Source organism: Papio anubis, chromosome 10 (genome assembly GCF_008728515.1).
Source record: "Papio anubis isolate 15944 chromosome 10, Panubis1.0, whole genome shotgun sequence".
Lineage (NCBI taxonomy): Eukaryota > Metazoa > Chordata > Mammalia > Primates > Cercopithecidae > Papio > Papio anubis.
Window position 1 is genome coordinate 43,004,589 of NC_044985.1, and position 19,399 is coordinate 43,023,987.

Here is a 19,399-nt window from a genome sequence, read left to right on the forward strand (position 1 = left end):
CAATCAGGTACTAGATTCTGCATATATGTATATGCCTGATCTCCCTATTATATGACAAGCTTTCTGATGGTAGGAACAAAATTTTATTCAATTTTTTGGTGTCCACTGCCTGAGATGCAATAGGTATTTAATAAATGCATATTAAATGAAAAACAGAATGAACTTAATCTCTTCAGATATAATTATTTTATTTTATATACTAGGATCAGTTCTTCCCCTTTAACTCAGCAGAATATTTATATTTAGAAAGGAAGAATGGACTCTTAAAATAGTGGCACAGATGCAAGCTGGCTTCAGTTCCTGCCCCCACTGCCCCCCTGCCCCTGCCGCCAACCACTCAGAAAACCAAAAATAAATATACGGCACTGAGATGATCACCAGCAACATCCCAAAATTCAAACATGAGGATGAGACAGTTCCCGGGGGCAAGAGAGAAGTGAAAAAACTCTGAGCAGATGGTAAGAGAATTGGACTTCCACATCCATGATGCTTCTCTACCCTCATTCTGCCGGGAACCAAGCACACAGAAAATTTCCCCCCAATTCACAGTTTCTAGACTGAAAAAAGTAAGATCAAGGTAGACAACCAACTTATTCACTATGAAAAACAGTGTGAAGTTTCCTCAAAAATCTAAGAATGGAACTACCATATGATCTAGCAATTCCATTAGTAGATATACATAGAAAAGAAAGAAAATCAATATATGGAAGAAATACTTGTACTCCCATATTTACTGCAGCAATATTCACAATAGCTAAAATATAGAATCAACCTAAATGCCCATCAATAGACAAATGGATAAAGAAAATGCAGCATATTTTTAGGATGGAATACTATTCAGTCATAAAGAATGAAATCCTGTTATTTGCAGCAAAATGAATGGAACTGGAGGACATTATCCTTGGTAAAATAAGCCAGACACAGAAAGACAAATTATTATATGTTCTCACTCATGTGTGAGAACTAAAAAAGCTACTCTACTCTAGAATGTAGAGAGTAGACTGGTGGTTACCAGAGCCTGAGAAGGGTAGTGAGAGAGGGAGAGTAAGAGAAATTGATTAATGGGTACAAATATATGGTTTGATAGAAGAAATAGGAGAATACATAAAGACAATTAGACTAAATCAGGAAAACAAATCATGATTTGAATGAGGAAATCGACAAAGAGACAGATACAAAAAAGAACCAAATAGAAGTGCTAGAGCTAAATAATTCAATGAATAAAATAAAAAATACAAGACTGGACCAAAAATACAGACTAGACCAAGAAGAAAGATTTTCTGAACCCAAAGATTGGTCTTTTGAAATAACACAGGCAGACCCAGGGGGTGGGGAGCAGGGAAGAAAGAAAGAAAGGAAAACAAAGACAAAGGAAAAAAGAATGAAAAAGTCTATAGGATTTATGGGACACCATTAAGCAAACAAATATTCTTGTGGGTGTTACAGAAGGTGAAGAGAAGGGAAATGTGAGGAAAACAAATTTAATGAAATAATAGCAGAAAACTTCCCACGTCTTGGGAGAAAGATGAAAATTCAGGTCCAGAAAGTTCGAAGAATCCCAAGAAATTCAACCCAAACAGGTCCTCTCTGAGGCATATTATAGTCACCCTGTAAGAAGTCAAAAGACAAAGAATTCTGAAAGCATTAAAAGTGTCAAGTCACATATAAAGAAATCCTCATTAGACTAACAGTGGATTTCTCAGCAGAAACCTTATAGGCCAGGAAAGAATGGGATGATATATTCAAAGCAGCAAGAGAAAAAAACCCTGCCAGCCAAGAATATTATACCCAGCAAAGCTAGCCTTCAGAAATGAAGGAGAAAAAAAGTCTTTTACAGACTGAGGGAAAGTGAAGGAATTCATCACCACTAGACTAAACATGCAAGAAATGCTCAAAGAGTCTTATACATGAAAGTAAAAAGATGATAACCACCATCATGAAAATATGAAACTATAAAACTCACTGGGAAAGCTAATACACAAAGGAGAAAGAGAAAGGCAATTATTACACACATAATTTTAAAAAGCCTGATGATAAATTGTTATCCCTATGGAAAAACACCCAGCCACAAAAATAAATAATAATCAAGGAAGTGAGGAACAAAGGATTATACAAAACAACTGAAAAGCAATCAATACAATGATAGGAGTAAGCACTCACCTATAAATAGTAATCCTGAATGTAAATGAATTAAATTTCCCATTTGAAAGACATAGACTGGCTGGCTGGATTAAAAAAACAAGTGCCAACTACATGCTGCCTGTAAGAAACTCTCCTCACTTGTAAAGACATATGCAGACTGAAAGTGAATGGATGGATAGAAATATCCCATGTAAATGAAAATCAAAAGTGAAGAGGAATAGTTATACTTATGTCAGATAAAAAAAAACTTCAAGTTAAAAGCTGTTAAAAGAGACAAAGAAGGAAAATTATATAATAAAGGGATTAATTCAACAAGAGAATATAATAATTGTAAATATAAATGCACTCAATACCAGAGCACTCAGATGCATAAAGCAAAATATTATTCGATCCAAATGTAGAGGTAGATCCTAATATGATAATGGCTGGGGGTTTCAACATACCACTTTCAGCACTGGATAGATTTTCTAGACAGAAAATCACTTTGCACCATAGATCAAATGGACACTTACAGAACATTTCATCTATCAGATGCAGATGCACATTATTTTCATCAGTACATGGGACATATGCCAGGACTGAACATATGTTAGGACTCAAATCTCGAAAAATTTTAAAAATTTGAAATCATATCAAGTATCTTCTCTGACTACATGGAAATAAACTATAAATCAATAACAAAAGGAATATTTAAAACTATGCAAATACATGTAACATAAACAACAGGGTCCTGAACAACCACTGGGTAAAAAAAGAAATTAAGAACGAAATTTTAAAATTCCTTGAAATAAATGAAAATAGAAACACAACATTCCAAAACGTATGGGACACAGCAAAGACAGTATTAAGAGGCAAGTTTATAGCAATAAATGCCTACATTAATAAAGTAGAAAGATTTCAAGTAAACAATCTAGCAATGCCCTTCAAGGAACTAGATATGCAAGAACAAATCAAACCCCAAATTAGTAGAAGGAAAGAAACAAGATCAGAGCAGAAATAAACCAAATGGAGACAAAAATACAAAAGATCAACAAAACAAAAAGTTACTTTTGCTAACAATAAAACACCTAGGAATGTAGCAAACCAGGGAGGTGAAAGATCTCTACAATGAGAATTACATCACACTGCTCAAAGAAATCAGAGATGACACAGATGGAAAAACATCCCATGCTCATAGATAGGCATAATAAATATCGTTAAAATGGCCATACTGACCAAAGCAATTTACAGATTCAATGCTATTCCTATAAAACTGCCAATGAAATTCTTCACAGAACTAGAAAAAACTATTTAAAAGTTCATATAGAACCAAAAGAGAGCACAAATAGCCAAGGCAACTTCGCCTCTTGGGCTCAAGCCATTCTCCCACCTCAGCCTCCCAAGTAGCTGGGACTACAGGCACGTGCCACTATGCCCAGCTAATGTTTGTATTGTTTGTGGAGATGGGGTTTTGCCATGTTGCCCAGCCTGGTCTCAAACTCCTGAGCTCAAGTGATCCTCTCACCTCCGCCTCCTAAAGTTCTGGGATTACAGGCATGAGCCACTATGTCCGGCCTCAGCAGCATTTTCATACATGAACAATGAATTCACTAAAAAAGAAATCAAGAAGGCAATCCCATTTACAACAGCTACCAAACAAACACAAACAAAAACAAAAACCCAACTCTAGGAGTAAATTTAACCAAAGAAGTGAAAGACTTCTACAAGGAAAACTATAAACACTGATGAAAAAAACTGAAGAGGATGAGAGGATACAATCATGCTTATGGATCGGAAGAATAAATATTGTTAAAATGACAACACTACCCAATGCAATCTACACATTCAACACAATCCCTATCAAAACACTAATGACATTCTTCACAGAAATAAAGAAAAAATATTAAATTTTGTGTGGAATTACAAAAGACTCTGAATAGCTAAAGCGATCCTGAGCAACAAGAACAAAGCTGGAGGTATCAGACTACCAAGACTTCAAAATAAACTACAAAGCTGTAGTAACCAGAACAGCAATGCACAGGCATACAAACTGACACATAGACCAAAGGGATAGAATAGAAAACCCAGAAATTCATCCATACCTCTACAACCAACTGCTTTTTAACAAAGGTGCCAAGAATGCTCCTTGTAAAAAGAATAGTCTCTTCAATAAATGGTGCCAGGAAAACTGGACATCCATATGCAGAGGAATGAAACTAGACCCCCACCTCTTACTCTATACAAAAATCAACTCAAAATAGATCAAAGACTTAATGTAAGACCCCAAATGATAAAACTACTAGGAGAAACAGGACATTGGTCTGGGAAAATATTTTATATATAAAACTTCAAAAGCACAGGTAACAGAAGCAAAAATAAATGCGATTATAGAAAATGAAAAAACTTCTGTACAGCAAAGGAAAAAGTCAACAGAGTGCAAAGAAAAGCCACAGAATGGGATAAAATATTTGCAAATAATACATCTGAAAGGAGATTAATATCCAGGATATACAAGCAACTCAAACATCTCAACAGCCAAAAAAAAAAAAAAAAAAAATCCAATTAAAAATGGGCAAATAATCTGAACAGACATTTCTCAAAAGAAGACATATACATGGCCAACAAATATATGAAAAAATGCTCAACATCACTACTTATCAGGGAAATGCAAATCAAAGCCACAATGAGATATTATCTCACCCCAGTTAGAATGGCTATTATAAAAAAAGAAAAAGAAAAAAAAAAAAGGTCATGCGTGGTGGCTCACACCTGTAATCCCAGCACTTTGGGAGGCTGAGGCACGCGGATCACGAGGTCAGGAGATCGACACCATCCTGGCTAACACGATGAAAACCCATCTCTACTAAAAATACAAAAAATTAGTTGGGCATGGTTGTGGGCGCCTGTAGTCCCAGCTACCAGGGAGGCTGAGGCAGGAGAATGGCGTGAACCTGGGAGGCAGAGCTTGCAGTGAGCCGAGTTTGCGTCACTGCACTCCAGAGCCTGGGCGACAGAACAAGACTCCGCCCCCCCCACCAAAAAAAAAAAAAAAGAAAAAAAAATGAGATGCTGGTAAGAATGCACAGAAAAGGGAACACTTACATATTGTTGGTGGGAATGTAAACTAGTATAGCCACCATGAAGGACAGTATGTAGGTTCCTCAAGAAACTACAAATAGAGCTATCATATGATCCAGCAATCCTACTACTGGGAATTTATCCAAAGGAAAAGAAAATTGTTGTATTGAAGAGACATCTGCATCCCCATGTTTACTGTGGCACTATTCACAATAGCCAAAGTACAGAATGAATCCAGGGGTTCAATAACAGATAAATGGATAAAGAAAATGTGGCAAAAATACACAACAGAATGCTATACAACCCAAAAAGAATGAAATATCCTTTCATTAGAGGCAACATAGATGGAACTGGAGGACATTAAGTGAAATAAGCCAGGCACACAAAGTTAAACATTACATGTTCTCATTCATGTGGAAGCTTAAAAAAAATTGATCTCATAGAAGCAAAAAATAGAGCAGAGGATACTATAGGCTGGAGAAAGTGGGGGCAGGGAGGGATAAAGAGAGGTTTGTTAAAGAATACAAAACTACTGACTGGGCATGGTGGCTCACGCCTGTAATCCCAGCACTTTGGGAGGCCGAGGCGGGCGGATCATCTGTGGTCAGGAGTTCCAGACCAGCCTGACCAACACGGAGAAACCCCGTCTCTACTAAAAATACAAAAATTAGCCGGGCATGTGGCGCATGCCTGTAATCCCAGCTACTCAGGAAGGCTGAGGCAGGAGAATCGCTTGAATCCGGGAGGTGGAGGTTGCGGTGCCTGAGCCGAGATCGCACCACTGCACTCTAGCTTGGGCTGAGATCGTGCCACTGCACTCCAGCCCGAGCCGAGATAGCACCACTGCACTCTAGCCTGGGCCGAGATCACGCCACTGCACTCTAGCCTGGGCAAAAAGAGCGAAACTCGGTGTCAAAAACAAAAAACAAAAAACAAAATTACTGGTAGGTAGGAGAAATAAGTTCTAGTGCTCTATACCACTGCAGGATGACTACAGTTAATAATATATATGATTTCAAGTAGCTAAAGGAGATTATTCTTAACAGAAAAAAATGGAAAATGTTTCAGATAATGAATATGCTAATTACTCTGATCTGATCAGTATACATTATATGTACCAAAATATCACCATGTACTCCATGATACTGTACATTATTATTTATGAATTTAAAACGATTTATGAAGCAAATTCTACTTAGCTACTGATAACACAACCAAGAACATTTAAGCAGCCAGCAATGTGATAAGGTCAAAGGACCAAAATCTGAGTATGTCACCAGGAAAATGTTTCAGGCCCACACTCTGACTTTACACATATTTTTAAAAAGCCTGATGATACAGTTTCCCAACCAGCAGTCAATTAGAATTGGCAAATGAGTTGGGAAAAAGCTGGAGGAAAATAGTTCTTGTGGAACCAATCAAATTTAAATCAGCAAGTAGTATCAACTGACAATCTGAAAGGGCAACCACAGGTTATAGAAAGTAGATGTAGCAGTTTTAAAAGCAAAGCACACTAAGATCATTAGGTTAGGTGTCAAACCTCTTCTCATTTCGTGAGGGAATTATTGTCTAATAATTGATCTTCATACTGATGATTCTGTGCCACCATGATAATTTAAATCAGGTTTGTTATTTTCAGTGAAATGTGTAACATAAGTGATCCAAAAACATGTTAAAAAATTCCAGCACTAAATGGAATAATTTTCATTTCTCCAGAAAATAAAATAGTGTGAAAGGGTTCATTTGTTGAAGATGCCAGAAAGATGACAATACACGAGGCACTTTTATACTGTTATTATAGAACCAGGAGGAGGAGACACATAGTTTACTAGCACAATAGTTTCGATAATAAATTTTTGCTTCCCAAGGTTGGTAATTATGTTTGTCACAAGAAAGGGATATTTTATTAGCTCTGGAAAACTACATTTTTTGAGATCCTTAAAAGTGTCCAAATGCCTATGTTAAACTGATTATGAAGCAAAATCTCAATTATTAAATAGGATAGCATTATGCCATAAATTTCTCATTCTGAATAAAGCAAGGCATTTCAAATCAAATTACATGGAGATTAAGTTTTCTAAACCTTTAGAACCTTAGCAGGTTCTAGCCAGGTGCAGTGGCTTATGCCTGTAATCCCAGCATTTTGGGAGGCCAAAGCAGGTGGATCACTTGAGGTCAGGAGTTTGAGACCAGCCTGGCCAACGTAGCAAAACCCCGTATCTACTAAAAATACAAAAATGAGCGGGGCGTCATGGCATGTACTTTGGAAGCCCGAGGCACGAGAATCACTTGAACCTGGAGGTGGAGGTTGCAGTGAGCCGAGATTGTGCCACTGCACTCCAGCCTGGGTGACAGAGTGAGACTCCATCTCAAAAAAAGAAAAACAAAACAAAACAAAACAGAACCAAAAACCAAAACAGAACCTTAGCAGGTTCTAAACCTTTCATGCTTTTAAGGAGATCTTTATACGCCTCTTCACAAAACCAAAAATTCTTGCACAAGGGTAAAACTTTCCTTCTGTTTGTTCACTGGAAACCAGTTCTGATCATTACCTGTGACATGATAATGCCCAGCAGATACATGAAGAAATGAATAAATCAGTATATAAAAACTTTACATATATATGTAGGGTATGTGTACATGTGACAGTATATCATAATGCTCTATAACATATATTTGGATATATCTATATTGGTCTCCAAATTAAACTATATAGTGTAAAAGTCTGACACATAACATGGCTTGTATATAAGGAAGTTCATAGCCTTATATGAAACACTACAATAGGAGTCTGATAACTCCTATTGATAATGTTGTACTAGATCATCACATTCATCTCAGTGAAACTGGAATTCTGCTGGTAGTAAAGAACTGCACATCAGAAATAATACTTCTGAATACCATTAAGGAGGTAGCAAGATTACTAAAAAGAACATGGGTTTTGGAGTCACACTTGGTTTAAATGCACATTTAGGCACTTACTATATGACCATTGGCACATTACTTACTCTGAGCCTGATTCCTTACCAGATGGGGCAAAATAATCCGGGATTGTTTTCAGAATTAAACGAGATAAAGTAAGAACATTTAGCACATTAGCTAGCATATATTAGGCATGTAATAAGCATTAGTTACCTTCCATTATCCTAAAAACAGATTTTATTCCAAGTCGATTTTACCTTCACTTGCAAACTTGCTGATGCAACTCTCCTTTCTAGATCTTCTACCTGTTGAAGGACACTCAAATCCATTTCCATTGCTTGTTCTTCTACTGACCAGTTCTCCACAATGTCTCGAGTTACTTGGTTTTCTTCATTTTCCTTCAGTTCAATAATAGCAACTACATTTAAAAAGAAATTAATTTAAAAATCCACTTATTAAGTTTTTCTCCTCAGAGATTTCTTCCAGAAAGTGAATAAAATTCTAGGGGAGCCATGTACATCTAACTTAAGATATACAAATGCACTTGTGTATGTACACACAGCTTACTCTTAAAAGTAGAAACATGCTAAGAAACACAAAACAATATGTCTGCAGGTGTAAAAAATTACAAGACAGTAACACCAATTTAAAAAATATAAATAGTTTGTTGAGTAAAACAGAAAAAAATAGTAGTGCATTAAGATATCATTTCTCTCTTGTTATCTGTGGGGAATTGGTTCTAGGACCCCCCCCGCCCCCATGAATACCAAAACCTTTTGATGTTCACATCCCTTATATAAAATGGTGTTGGCCAGGAGTGGTGGCTCATGCCCATAATCTTAGCACTTTGAGAAGTTGAGGTGAGAGGATCACTTGAGGCCAGGAGTTCGAGACCAGCCTGGGCAACATAGTGAGACCCTGTCTCTACAAAAAATAAAAAAAAACTAGCTGGGTGTGGGGGCATGTGCCTGTAGTCCCAGCTACTTAGAAGGCTGAGGCAGGAGGATTGCTTGAGCCTAGGACTTTGAGAATCCAGTCAGCTATGACTGCACCACCGTTCTCCAGCCTAGGTGACACAGCAAGACTCTCTCACCAAAAAAAAAAAGGTCCCAGCTGCTCGGGAGGCTGAGGCAGGAGAATGGTGGTGTGCAAACCCGGGAGGCGAGCTGTAGCTTAGCTGAGATCCAAGCCACTGCACTCCAGCCTGGCGACAGAGCTGAGACTGGCTCAAAAAAAAAAAAAAAAGGTGTACTATTTGCATGTAATCTATGTACATCCTCCCATATGCTTTAAGTTATTTCTAGGTTACTTACAGTACCTAAGACAATGTAGATGCTATGGAAATAGTTGTTATACTATGTTATTTAGGGAAGAATAAGAAAAAAAAGTCTGTATATGTTTAGTACAGATGCACCCATCTTTCTTTTCTTTGACAGTGTTTGATCTATGATTGGTTGAATCCACAGATGTGGAACTCATGAATATGAAGGACCAGTAGACTGTACTAAAATATGCTTGAGAATAAAATAATGAATTCTAATAACTAAGCAAGAAAGAAAGCTGAAATCTCTTTTAGGTACATACCATCCTTATTCTTGATGCAGGCTTGAGTAATATAATCCAAATGTTTCTGAATTTGTTTTTGTAATGCCTTTTCTCTTATTCCTCTGAGATGTAGCACTTTGAGCAAAGCTTTTAGGTCCTCTGGGTCAATAATTCTCCACCAACCAAACTGCATTTCTAAGTCAAGATAAATAAGTAGATCTTTTACAAATATTTTGAATAGGAAATGATACCATGGAAATAAAAAGATTTATTAACTACATATAGAACCGTCAAATATTCAGTTACAATATAGGAATCCATAATACTGAAATTGAGTAAGTTGCTATAAACCATCTCAATGTACCTACCTTCTGGAATAGGTTTTGGACTAGGAAAATCTACTGGTTTTGCTACTTCAACAGCTGCAGGTTGAGCTGAAGTGGCCTTTTCATTCTGTGGTACTGGAGACTCACTTTTACTCGAAGCAACAGTGGAAGTCAAGAGCGAATTACCATTTCCTTCTGATAACCCTAACCCCGATCCTAGACCAGGTACAGATGATGCAAATGGAATATTAGAAGTAAGCACACCAGTGGGCCACCCACAAAACTGAAGTCCCATCATAGATACTCCACCTTTCACCTGCAAAAAGAAAACATTTATTAATGAAAAGTAGATTAAGAAGTTAGGAAAAATATTTGGAATATGAAATTATTTTTCAAATTCTGAAAAATATTCTTTCATTTATTAGAATTAGAGGAAAACGAAATACATTAGCAACAAAAATGTTAAATTCCATGTTCTTATTTGTTCCCCAAAGTAATTTTCCTTTCGGATATACTGTTAGAGTAATAAGTTAAAAAGTAATTAAAGAAGACTTACACCAAGGCTAGAGATCAGTAGTTCTAATGAACCTTGGTGACAGAAATTCTGACTTGCTTCAGTTTTCAAACTGTAGCAGGAATATTTTAACTATTTGAGTAATCCCCCTAGAGTGAAAATCTCCATGGGGTCAAAGATTACATAAAGCAATATAAAAATGAATTACAGTTAGCAGTACTAACCTGAAGAGGTGATAAAGCAAATGGATTTAAGCCAACAGGATTCTGAGTAGAAGATCCAAGAGGAGCTGGGGCAGGTGAAGGTGACTTAGATGGTGGCTGAGACTGAGGAGTCACCAAAGAAGCAGTTGACATATCAGTATGAGTAAGTGAAGTGTCATCACAAGGCGTTCGTGGCAAAAGACTAAACCATTGCCTATTCTTTTCAGTCAGCGTTTTTAGTAACTGGTCACTGGGGAGAGGACTGTAGAACTTCCCTGGACCACTTGAACCAGTATTAAACAGATTATTCGAGTCTGCCTTTTCCACATTGCTTTGCGTTGCTGTTGACTGAACACTGCCCAGTGAATGTTTTCCACTGTTCTGATAAGATAATGTGCACCCATTTGCACCAGCATTTGGTTTGGGGGTTATAACCTCTGACTCAGGAGGCATCTTAGCTACTTCCAAAAGCTTGCTTAATTTGGAAAAAGAGCCAGGTTTCTGAAGGAATAGATTTGTGTTATCTTTTTCTTTAAGATCTTCCTTTTGTTCACAGTGATCCGTATTTGAACAATTTAAACTGTCCCCAGAAGTCTCAAACATTTCTTCTTTGATCTGGACACTTTCTGCCTTTTTTAGTTTTTCTCTTTCTTTTGCAATTTCTTCTAGTCCTACAAAATCAAAAAGCATTATGAAGATCAGTTACTCCGGATCAAACCAATACTGTAAATTTCATTACTCTTTATCAAATTACATGCATAAATACTTAAACTTTTCTATATTATCTATTTACTCCCTATATTTTCCTTTTTTATGGATTATAGCTTTCACTCACTGGAAAATTAACATATATATATATATATATATTTTTTTTTTAGATTTTATTTTGAAATGGATGGAGTCTCACTCTTCCGCCAGGCTGGAGTGCAATGGCGCGAATTCAGCTCACTGCAACCTCTGCCTCCTGGGTTCAAGCAATTCTCCTGCCTCAGCCTCCTGAGTAAATGAGATTACAAGGGTGCACCACCATGCCTGGCTAATATTTTGTATTTTTAGTAGAAACAGGGTTTCACCGTGTTAGCCAGGCTGGTCTCCAATCCCTGAGGTCAGGTAATCCACCCGCCTCTGCCTCCCAAAGTGTGGGGATTACAGGCGTGAGCCACTGCGCCCGGCTGGCATTAACATATATTTGTTATAAAAAATTAAAATCCAAAAATATTAAAAGTTCAACAAATATTACAAGCCCTACTACACAGCAAAAATTACCCTTAATATTTTTGTATTAAACTTCTAGGAGTTCTCTATGTGATACATACACACTTAAGTCCACATAATTAAGGAAAGAAATTCTACTACATACATAATATTCTAAACTGCTAGAGGGTTTTATTGAATAATACCCTGTAAACACCTTGACATGTCGATAAACACATAACTTCATCATAAATTTTAATGGCTACACAATGAACTATATCATAAATTAAACAATCTTCTACTGATATATAATAGGTCCCAATTATTTACGATTCTAAACGATGCTGTAAATAATGACCTTTTATCTACATTTTTAGATTGTTCTCCTGATTTACTTCCTTAAAACAAATTCCTAGAAAAAAAAGATGTGTACTTTTCAGAGTTTTGGAAATATATTGTCAAACTGTCCTCTAGAAAGTCTGGATCAATATATACTCATATTAAAGTACCTGAGAGCATCCACGTGCCTCCACCCTCATTGAAACTGGAGGCTGTCAATATGTTTTGTCTTTGTCAATATTTGAGGTGAAAATCTAGATTGCATTATTTCTGGTCGTTAATAAGGCTGAATATCTTTTCATAGGTTTATTGGTATTTCTCTCGTAAATTTCTGGTTCATATTTTTGCTCATTGTTTTAAAAATAATTTATAAGAACTATTTTAAAAACATAAATCCACTACTTTATTCAATTTGAAAAGTAATATGCTCTTAAGTTAAAATATTCAATCATTAAGGGTATAAAGTAAAGGCCTTTCTACCTATTCCTTCAGTCTCTATTTCTACACTTCAGGGGTAGCCATGGTTAATTACATCTATATAATATCTTCCCAAGAATCGTATACACATTATCTATGACTATCGTTTTGCATTATTACATAAATGGAATACTACTATTCACTTTTCTGCAGCTTAGAGAAAAATCCAAACTCCTAACTGAGGCCTACAAATTCTATAATCTGGTTCCTGAAAACTTCCACCACCTCTGCACCACTCTTGTCCTTGATAACTCTGCTCCTCTTCTTGCTCTGTATTTTCAGCTTCTTGAACATGCTAAGTTCTTGCCCTTCTCAGAGCCTTTGGTCTTGTTCTTCCCTCTGCATGGGATACTGTTTTGTTGTCTGACTCCTTATCCTTCATGTCTCAGATAATAAATGTTATTTCCTTACAGAGATTTTCTCTGATCACCTTATCTAAAATTAGGACCCCCCATTCATCTTAGAATGTCATTCTATATATTTCCTTTACAGAATTTAACATTAATCATGATGTTTATTTTCTATTACCTCCCCCTCCCACGTACTAGAATTTAAATCAACAAGCTTTGTTTAAAGGCAGAGCAATGTCTGTATCTTTTTTTTTTTTTTTTTCTGAGACAGGGTCTCACTCTGTCACCCAGGCTGGAGTGCAGTGGTGTGATTAGGGCTTACTGCAACCTTAACCTACCAAGCTCAAGTGATTCTCCCAACACAGCCTCCCAAGTAGCTGGGACTACAGGTGCACGCCACCATGTCCAGCTAATTTTTGTATTTTTTGTAGAGACGAGGTTTCACTCTGTTGCCAGGCTGGTCTCAAACTCCTGAGCTCAAGCAATCCACCTGCAGATTACAGGCATGAGCTTTGGGATTTCAGGCATGAGCCACTGCGCCCGGTCAATGTCTGTATCTTGCTATTAGATTCTAAATGCTTAGCATGGTGGCTACTACGAAACAGTGGCTCAATAAACCAGGCACAGTGGCATGCACCTGTAGTCTCAGCTACTTGGGACGCTGAGGTGGAAGGATTGCTTGAGCCCAGGAGTTTGAGTCCAGCATGGGCAACATAGTGAGATCCTGTCTCCAAAGAAAACAAAAGGAGGTGCTCAATAAATATTCCTTGAATAATGAAATAAAAGGATGAGTTTAATTCTTTCACTAACAATATTCCTTAGAGACCTTTCCAAAACATGTAACTGTAGTTCATCTGTAGTTCATTTTTGTGATCAGCTGCATAATTTTGTTATATAGGTATACCATAATTTATCCAGCCAGTCCTTTATTAATGTTTGACATAGCACTCACATCCTTCTCTTCAAATTAGTTTCTAGTTGAAATTAAATCCATATACATCAGATTTATACTTCTGACCAATATAGAGTAACAGGGACTAGATTACCTTCTTGTATGAAACAACCAGAAACAGAAAAAATATATGAAACAACAGTTGCAGGAAACTGAACATCAAATAACAAAGATGAAAAACACACTCAGTGAGTCCTGTGATTGCCCCAGCTTAGTGCCTTGGGATAGTTTCTAGGATACAGCAATAAGGAGAGGAGTAATCCAGGTGGAGCCTGGCAAACTCCCTAAGATGAGAAGATGGAACTGAAAGCTCAGGGAGACCAAAGCGGCTAGAGTGCTCAGGAGAATATTCTGGAAGGGAGAGAGCTGCGCAGAGAACTCCAGTGATCTGCAGAGGAACTCCTCAAGTATTTAGCTAAATACTGATCAGCACATATGGGTGAGACTCGGGGGGAAAAAGTACCTTAAAGGATTAGAGGGGAAAGTGCCAGGTGCTCACACAGGCTGGGAATAGTTTCTGTTCCTACACACCAGAGTGGGAAACCTCAAGATTCATAGGCATTGGGTAGAGTACTCAGAAGGATCTTGCTTTAGTAGCAGGGCATAATCAGCCCTAGAATGAGCATTGTTCTAGTTCTGCCTGACAAAGTTTAAATGCAAGACTTGAAAAGATCGAACTTTTCCAAGGATATAATTTAACTGTGCCTCGGTTAAACAAATGTCAAGAATATAGGAACTTAACAATATCCAGCATCCAACAAGGTAAAATTCACAATCTCTGGCATCCAATCAAAGTTAGCAGGCATGCAAAGAAGAAAAAAAACCAAGACATACACTTTTACCTCCAGTTAGGCACATGTGAAAATAGTCACAAATATTCTCCTCATATACCTGTGTGTTCCAATCCTTTTAACTTTAGGTGATGTATTACCTAGTAAGGGAGTACTAATATTTGTATTCTGAGAACTAAAAAAATTTCAAAAATTGCTGTCATATATTCTAAAACAAATAAGAAACACACCATTTTTTACTAGTTTGATACTCATTGATGACTTATTTGTATCTAACATTGAGCTGATGGTAATTTCAAAAGTCACGACTATCTTTGACTTTTACATTTGAATGGTGGTCAGGCTGGTCTCGAACTCATGACCTCCCGTGATCTACATGCCTTGGCCTCCCAAAGTGCTGGGATTACAGGTGTGAGCCACCGCCTCTGGCCGTAAAATTACTTTTAATCATTTGAAAATATATATGGGATATTTAGTGTAAAGAGAGTCTTTAATTTTAAATAGTTTTCTATCTTTTATCTCATGTAATCCCTTGGTCTTTCCAGTCTTTACTTCTTTGACATGTATCAATGACTATAAATAACCATCTTCAAAGCAGAAGAAAGGAGAGGAAGACAACTAAGAGAGAAAATTGGAAGTACTCCTCACTTAATTAACTACCCTGGCAGCAACTGTAGTACATAATGACAAAATAGCCTTTCCTAATTTAAACAAATGCTAAAAGTAGCAAAGTTTGCTACTGGAAAGAAGCTATGTCTCCTTGAGTTTTACCAGAAGCACTCTGACCCCTGTGGGTTCACCTAATAGTTCTCACGGGATTCTGGGGGTCCACCATTCTTGGTTCAAGTGAAACATCTTTCCTTTGGCTCTCCTTAGTTGGAATGAAGCAAGCTAAACCTTTCAGTGAGACTTTACTAAACTCTAAGCAAAACAGAAAAAGCAAGAAATGTAAAAGCACTGGCATTTAGAGTACAGGTTGAAGAGAGGTGCAATCACAAATGGCCTCTTCCTAGGGCTCAAGCGCCCCTACCCATTCAGTACCGCTAAGCCTTAGGAGTACTTGCAGAGCTTTCCCGTCTTCAGTTGGCAGTGTTACCACAAACCAGCTCCTAGGAAGCAGCTTGAAGATCATGGAAGGAAGATGCTAGGAAGCATCTTGAGATTATTGTGGAAGAGACTAAAGGAAGCAGATTCTTATTATGTCTATTTAAGACTGTTCCTTTCCAGGCTGATCTAAAAATTTTAAGATGATAACATAAAACCATTATCTTTAAGGTAAGATTTTCGTATTTCCATGGTAGCAATTACACTGTATACTTGCAAACTTAATGCTGTAACTATATCCTAATACAAAATGGAAGAATAGTATTCATATCACAGTATAATTAACAATAAATGTTTCAGTTTCCTTCCAATAGTGAATAAATTATCTACAATCTAACATACTCCAAATGGTTTTCTAAAAAACAGTGAACTACTTCCAGGAAAGATGGCTGAACACCAACAGCTCCAGTCTGCAGCTCCCAGCGCGATCAACACAGAAGGTGGGTGATTTCTGCATTTCCAACTGAGGTAATTGGCTCATCTCACCGGGACTGGCTAGACAGTGGGTGCAGCCCACAGAGGGTGAGCCGAAGTAGGGTGGGGCGTCGCCTCACCTGGGAAGTGCAAGGGGTCTGGGAACTCCCTCTCCTAGCCAAGGGAAGCCATGAGAGACTCTGCCTTGAAGAATGGTGCACGCCGGCCCAGATACTATGCTTTTCCCACAGTCTTTGTAATCTGCAGACCAGGAGACTGCCTCCGGTGCCTGTGCCACCAGGGCACTGGGTTTCACCCACAAAACTGGGTGGCCATTTGGGCAGACACTGAGCTAGCTGCAGGAATTTTTTTCACACCCCAGTGGCGCCTGGAGTGCCAGCGAGACAGAACCATTCACTCCCCTGGAAAGCGGGGTGAAGCCAGGAAGCCAAGTGGTCTAGCTCAGTGGATCTCACCCTCACAGAGCCTAGCAAACTAAGATCCACTGGCTTGAAATTCTCACTGCAAGCACAGCAGTCTGAAGTCAACCTGGGATGGTTGAGCTTGGTGTGGGGAGGGGCGTCCGCCATTACAGAGGCTTGAGTAGGCGGTTTGCCCCTCACAGTGTAAATAAAACTGCCATGAGGTTCGAACTGGGTGGAGCCCACTGCAGCTCAGCGAAGCTGCTGTAGTCAGACTGCCTCTCTAGATTCCTCCTCTCTGGGCAGGGTATCTCTTAAAGAAAGACAGCAACCCCAGTCAGGGGCTTACAGATCAAACTCCCATCTTCCTGGGGGAAGACACGGCTGTGGGCACAGCTTCAGCACACTTAAACGTTCCTGCCTGCTGGCTCTGAAGAGAGCAGAGGATCTCCCAGCACACTATTTCAGCTCTGCTAAGGGACAGACTGCCTCCTCAATTGAGTCCCTTACCCCCGTGCCTCCTGAGTGGGAGACACCTCAGAGCAGGGGTCGACAGACACCTCATACAGGAGAGCTCTGGCTGGCATGTGGTGGGTGCCCCTGTGGGACGAAGGTTCCACAGGAAGGAACAGGTAGCAATCTTCGCTGTTCTGCAGCCTCCACTGGTGATACAGGCAAATAGGATCTGGAGTGGACCTCCAGCAAACTCCAGCAGACCTGCAGCAGAGGGGCCTGTTAGAAGGAAAACTAACAAACAGAAAGGAATAGCATCAACATCAATCAAAAGGACGTCCACACAGAAATTCCATCCGAAGCTCACCAACATCAAAGACCAAAGGTAGATAAATCCACGAAGATGAGGAAAAACCAGCACAAAAAGGCTGAAAATTCCCAAAATCGGAACGCCTCTTCTCCTCCAAAGGAACACAACTCCTTGCCAGCAAGGGAACAAAACTGGATGGAGAATGAGTTTGACGAATTGACAGAAGTAGGCTTCAGAAGGTGGGTAATAACAAACTCCTCTGAGCTAAAGGAGCATGTTCTAATCCAATGCAAGGAAGCTAAGAACGTTGAAAAAAGGTTAGAAGGATTGCTAACTAGAATAACCAGTTTACAGAAGGACATAAATGACCTGATGGAGCTGAAAAACACAGCACGAGAACTTTGGAAAGCACACACAAGTAGCAATAGCCGAATCAAACAGAAGAAAGGATATCAATGATTGAATATCAACTTAATGAAATAAAGTGTGAAGACAAGATTAGAGAAAAAAGAATGAAAAGAAATGAACAAAGCTTCCAAGAAATATGGGACTATGTGAAAAGACCAAACCTACGTTTGATTGGTGTACCTGAAAGTGATGGGGAGAATGGAACTAAGCTGGAAAACATACTTCAGGATATTATCCAGGAGAACTTCCCCAACCTAGCAAGAGAGACCAACATTCAAAATACAGAGAACACCACAAAGATACTCCTTGAGAAGCGCAACCCCAAGACACATAATCATCAGATTCACCAAGGTTGAAATGAACGAAAAAATGTTAAGGGCAGCCAGAGAAAAAGGTTGGGTTTTTTCTCTGGGTTGGGTTGGGTTGGGTTCCACAAAGGGAAATCCATCAGACTAACAGGAGATCTCTCTGCAGAAACCCTAGAAGCCAAAAGAGAGCAGGGGCCAATATTCAACATTCTTAAAGAAAAGAATTTATGGCTAGCCATAAACAGAAAGCTGAAACTGGATCCTTTCCTTAGTCCCTATACGAAAATTAATTCAAGATGGATTAGAGACTGAAATGTTAGACCTAAAACCATAAAAACCCTAGAAGAAAAACTAGGTAATACCATTCAGGACATAGGCATGGGCAAGGACTTCATGTCTAAAACACCAAAAGCAATGGCAACAAAAGCCAATATTGACAAATGGATCTAATTAAACTAAAGAGCTTCTGCACAGCAAAAGAAACTACCATCAGAGTGAACAGGCAACCTACAGAATGGGAGAAAAGTTTTGCAATCTACTCATCTGACAAAGGGTTAATATCCAGAACCTACAAAGAACTCAAACAAATTTACAAGAAAAAAACAAATAACCCCATCAAAAAGTGGGCAAAAGATATGAACAGATACTTCTCAAAATAAGACATTTATACAGCCAACAGACACATGAAAAAATGCTCATCATCACTCGCCATCAGAGAAATGCAAATCAAAACCACAATGAGATACCATCTCACACCAATTAGAATGGCAATCATTAAAAAGTCAGGAAACAACAGGTGCTGGAGAGGATGTGGACAAACAGGAACACTTTTACACTGTTGGTGGGACTGTAAACTAGTTCAACCATTGTGGAAAATAGTGTGGTGATCCCTCAAGGATCTAGAACTAGAAATACCATTTGACTCAGCCATCCCATTACTGGGTATATACCCAAAGGATTATAAATCACGCTGCTATAAAGACACATGCACACGTATGTTTATTGTGGCACTATTCACAATAGCAAAGACTTGGAATCAACCCAAATGTCCATCAGTGACAGATTGGATTAAGAAAATGTGGCACATATACACCATGGAATACTATGCAGCCATAAAAAAGGATAGTTCATGTCCTTTGTAGGGACATGGATGCAGCTGGAAACCATC

The 19,399-nt window shown here is 38.4% G+C and overlaps 1 protein-coding gene across 39 annotated transcripts in view; it reads right to left on the minus strand.

Annotated features, from left to right (window-relative positions):
• BAZ2B (bromodomain adjacent to zinc finger domain 2B) overlaps positions 1-19,399 on the minus strand; it is a 407,614-nt gene that overhangs the window by 23,683 nt on the left and 364,532 nt on the right. For all 39 annotated transcript variants that reach the window (XR_004176705.1, XM_031651777.1, XM_031651775.1 and 36 more), the window contains 4 exons: positions 10,731-11,380; positions 10,035-10,308; positions 9,706-9,861; positions 8,379-8,539 (listed from right to left, as the gene is read on the minus strand). Coding sequence is in view for 38 of the 39 variants with exons in the window: in XM_031651777.1 (XP_031507637.1) it covers positions 8,379-8,539; positions 9,706-9,861; positions 10,035-10,308; positions 10,731-11,380 (1,241 nt within the window). In the remaining variant the exon portion in view is untranslated. The remainder of the gene's footprint in view (positions 1-8,378; positions 8,540-9,705; positions 9,862-10,034; positions 10,309-10,730; positions 11,381-19,399) is intronic.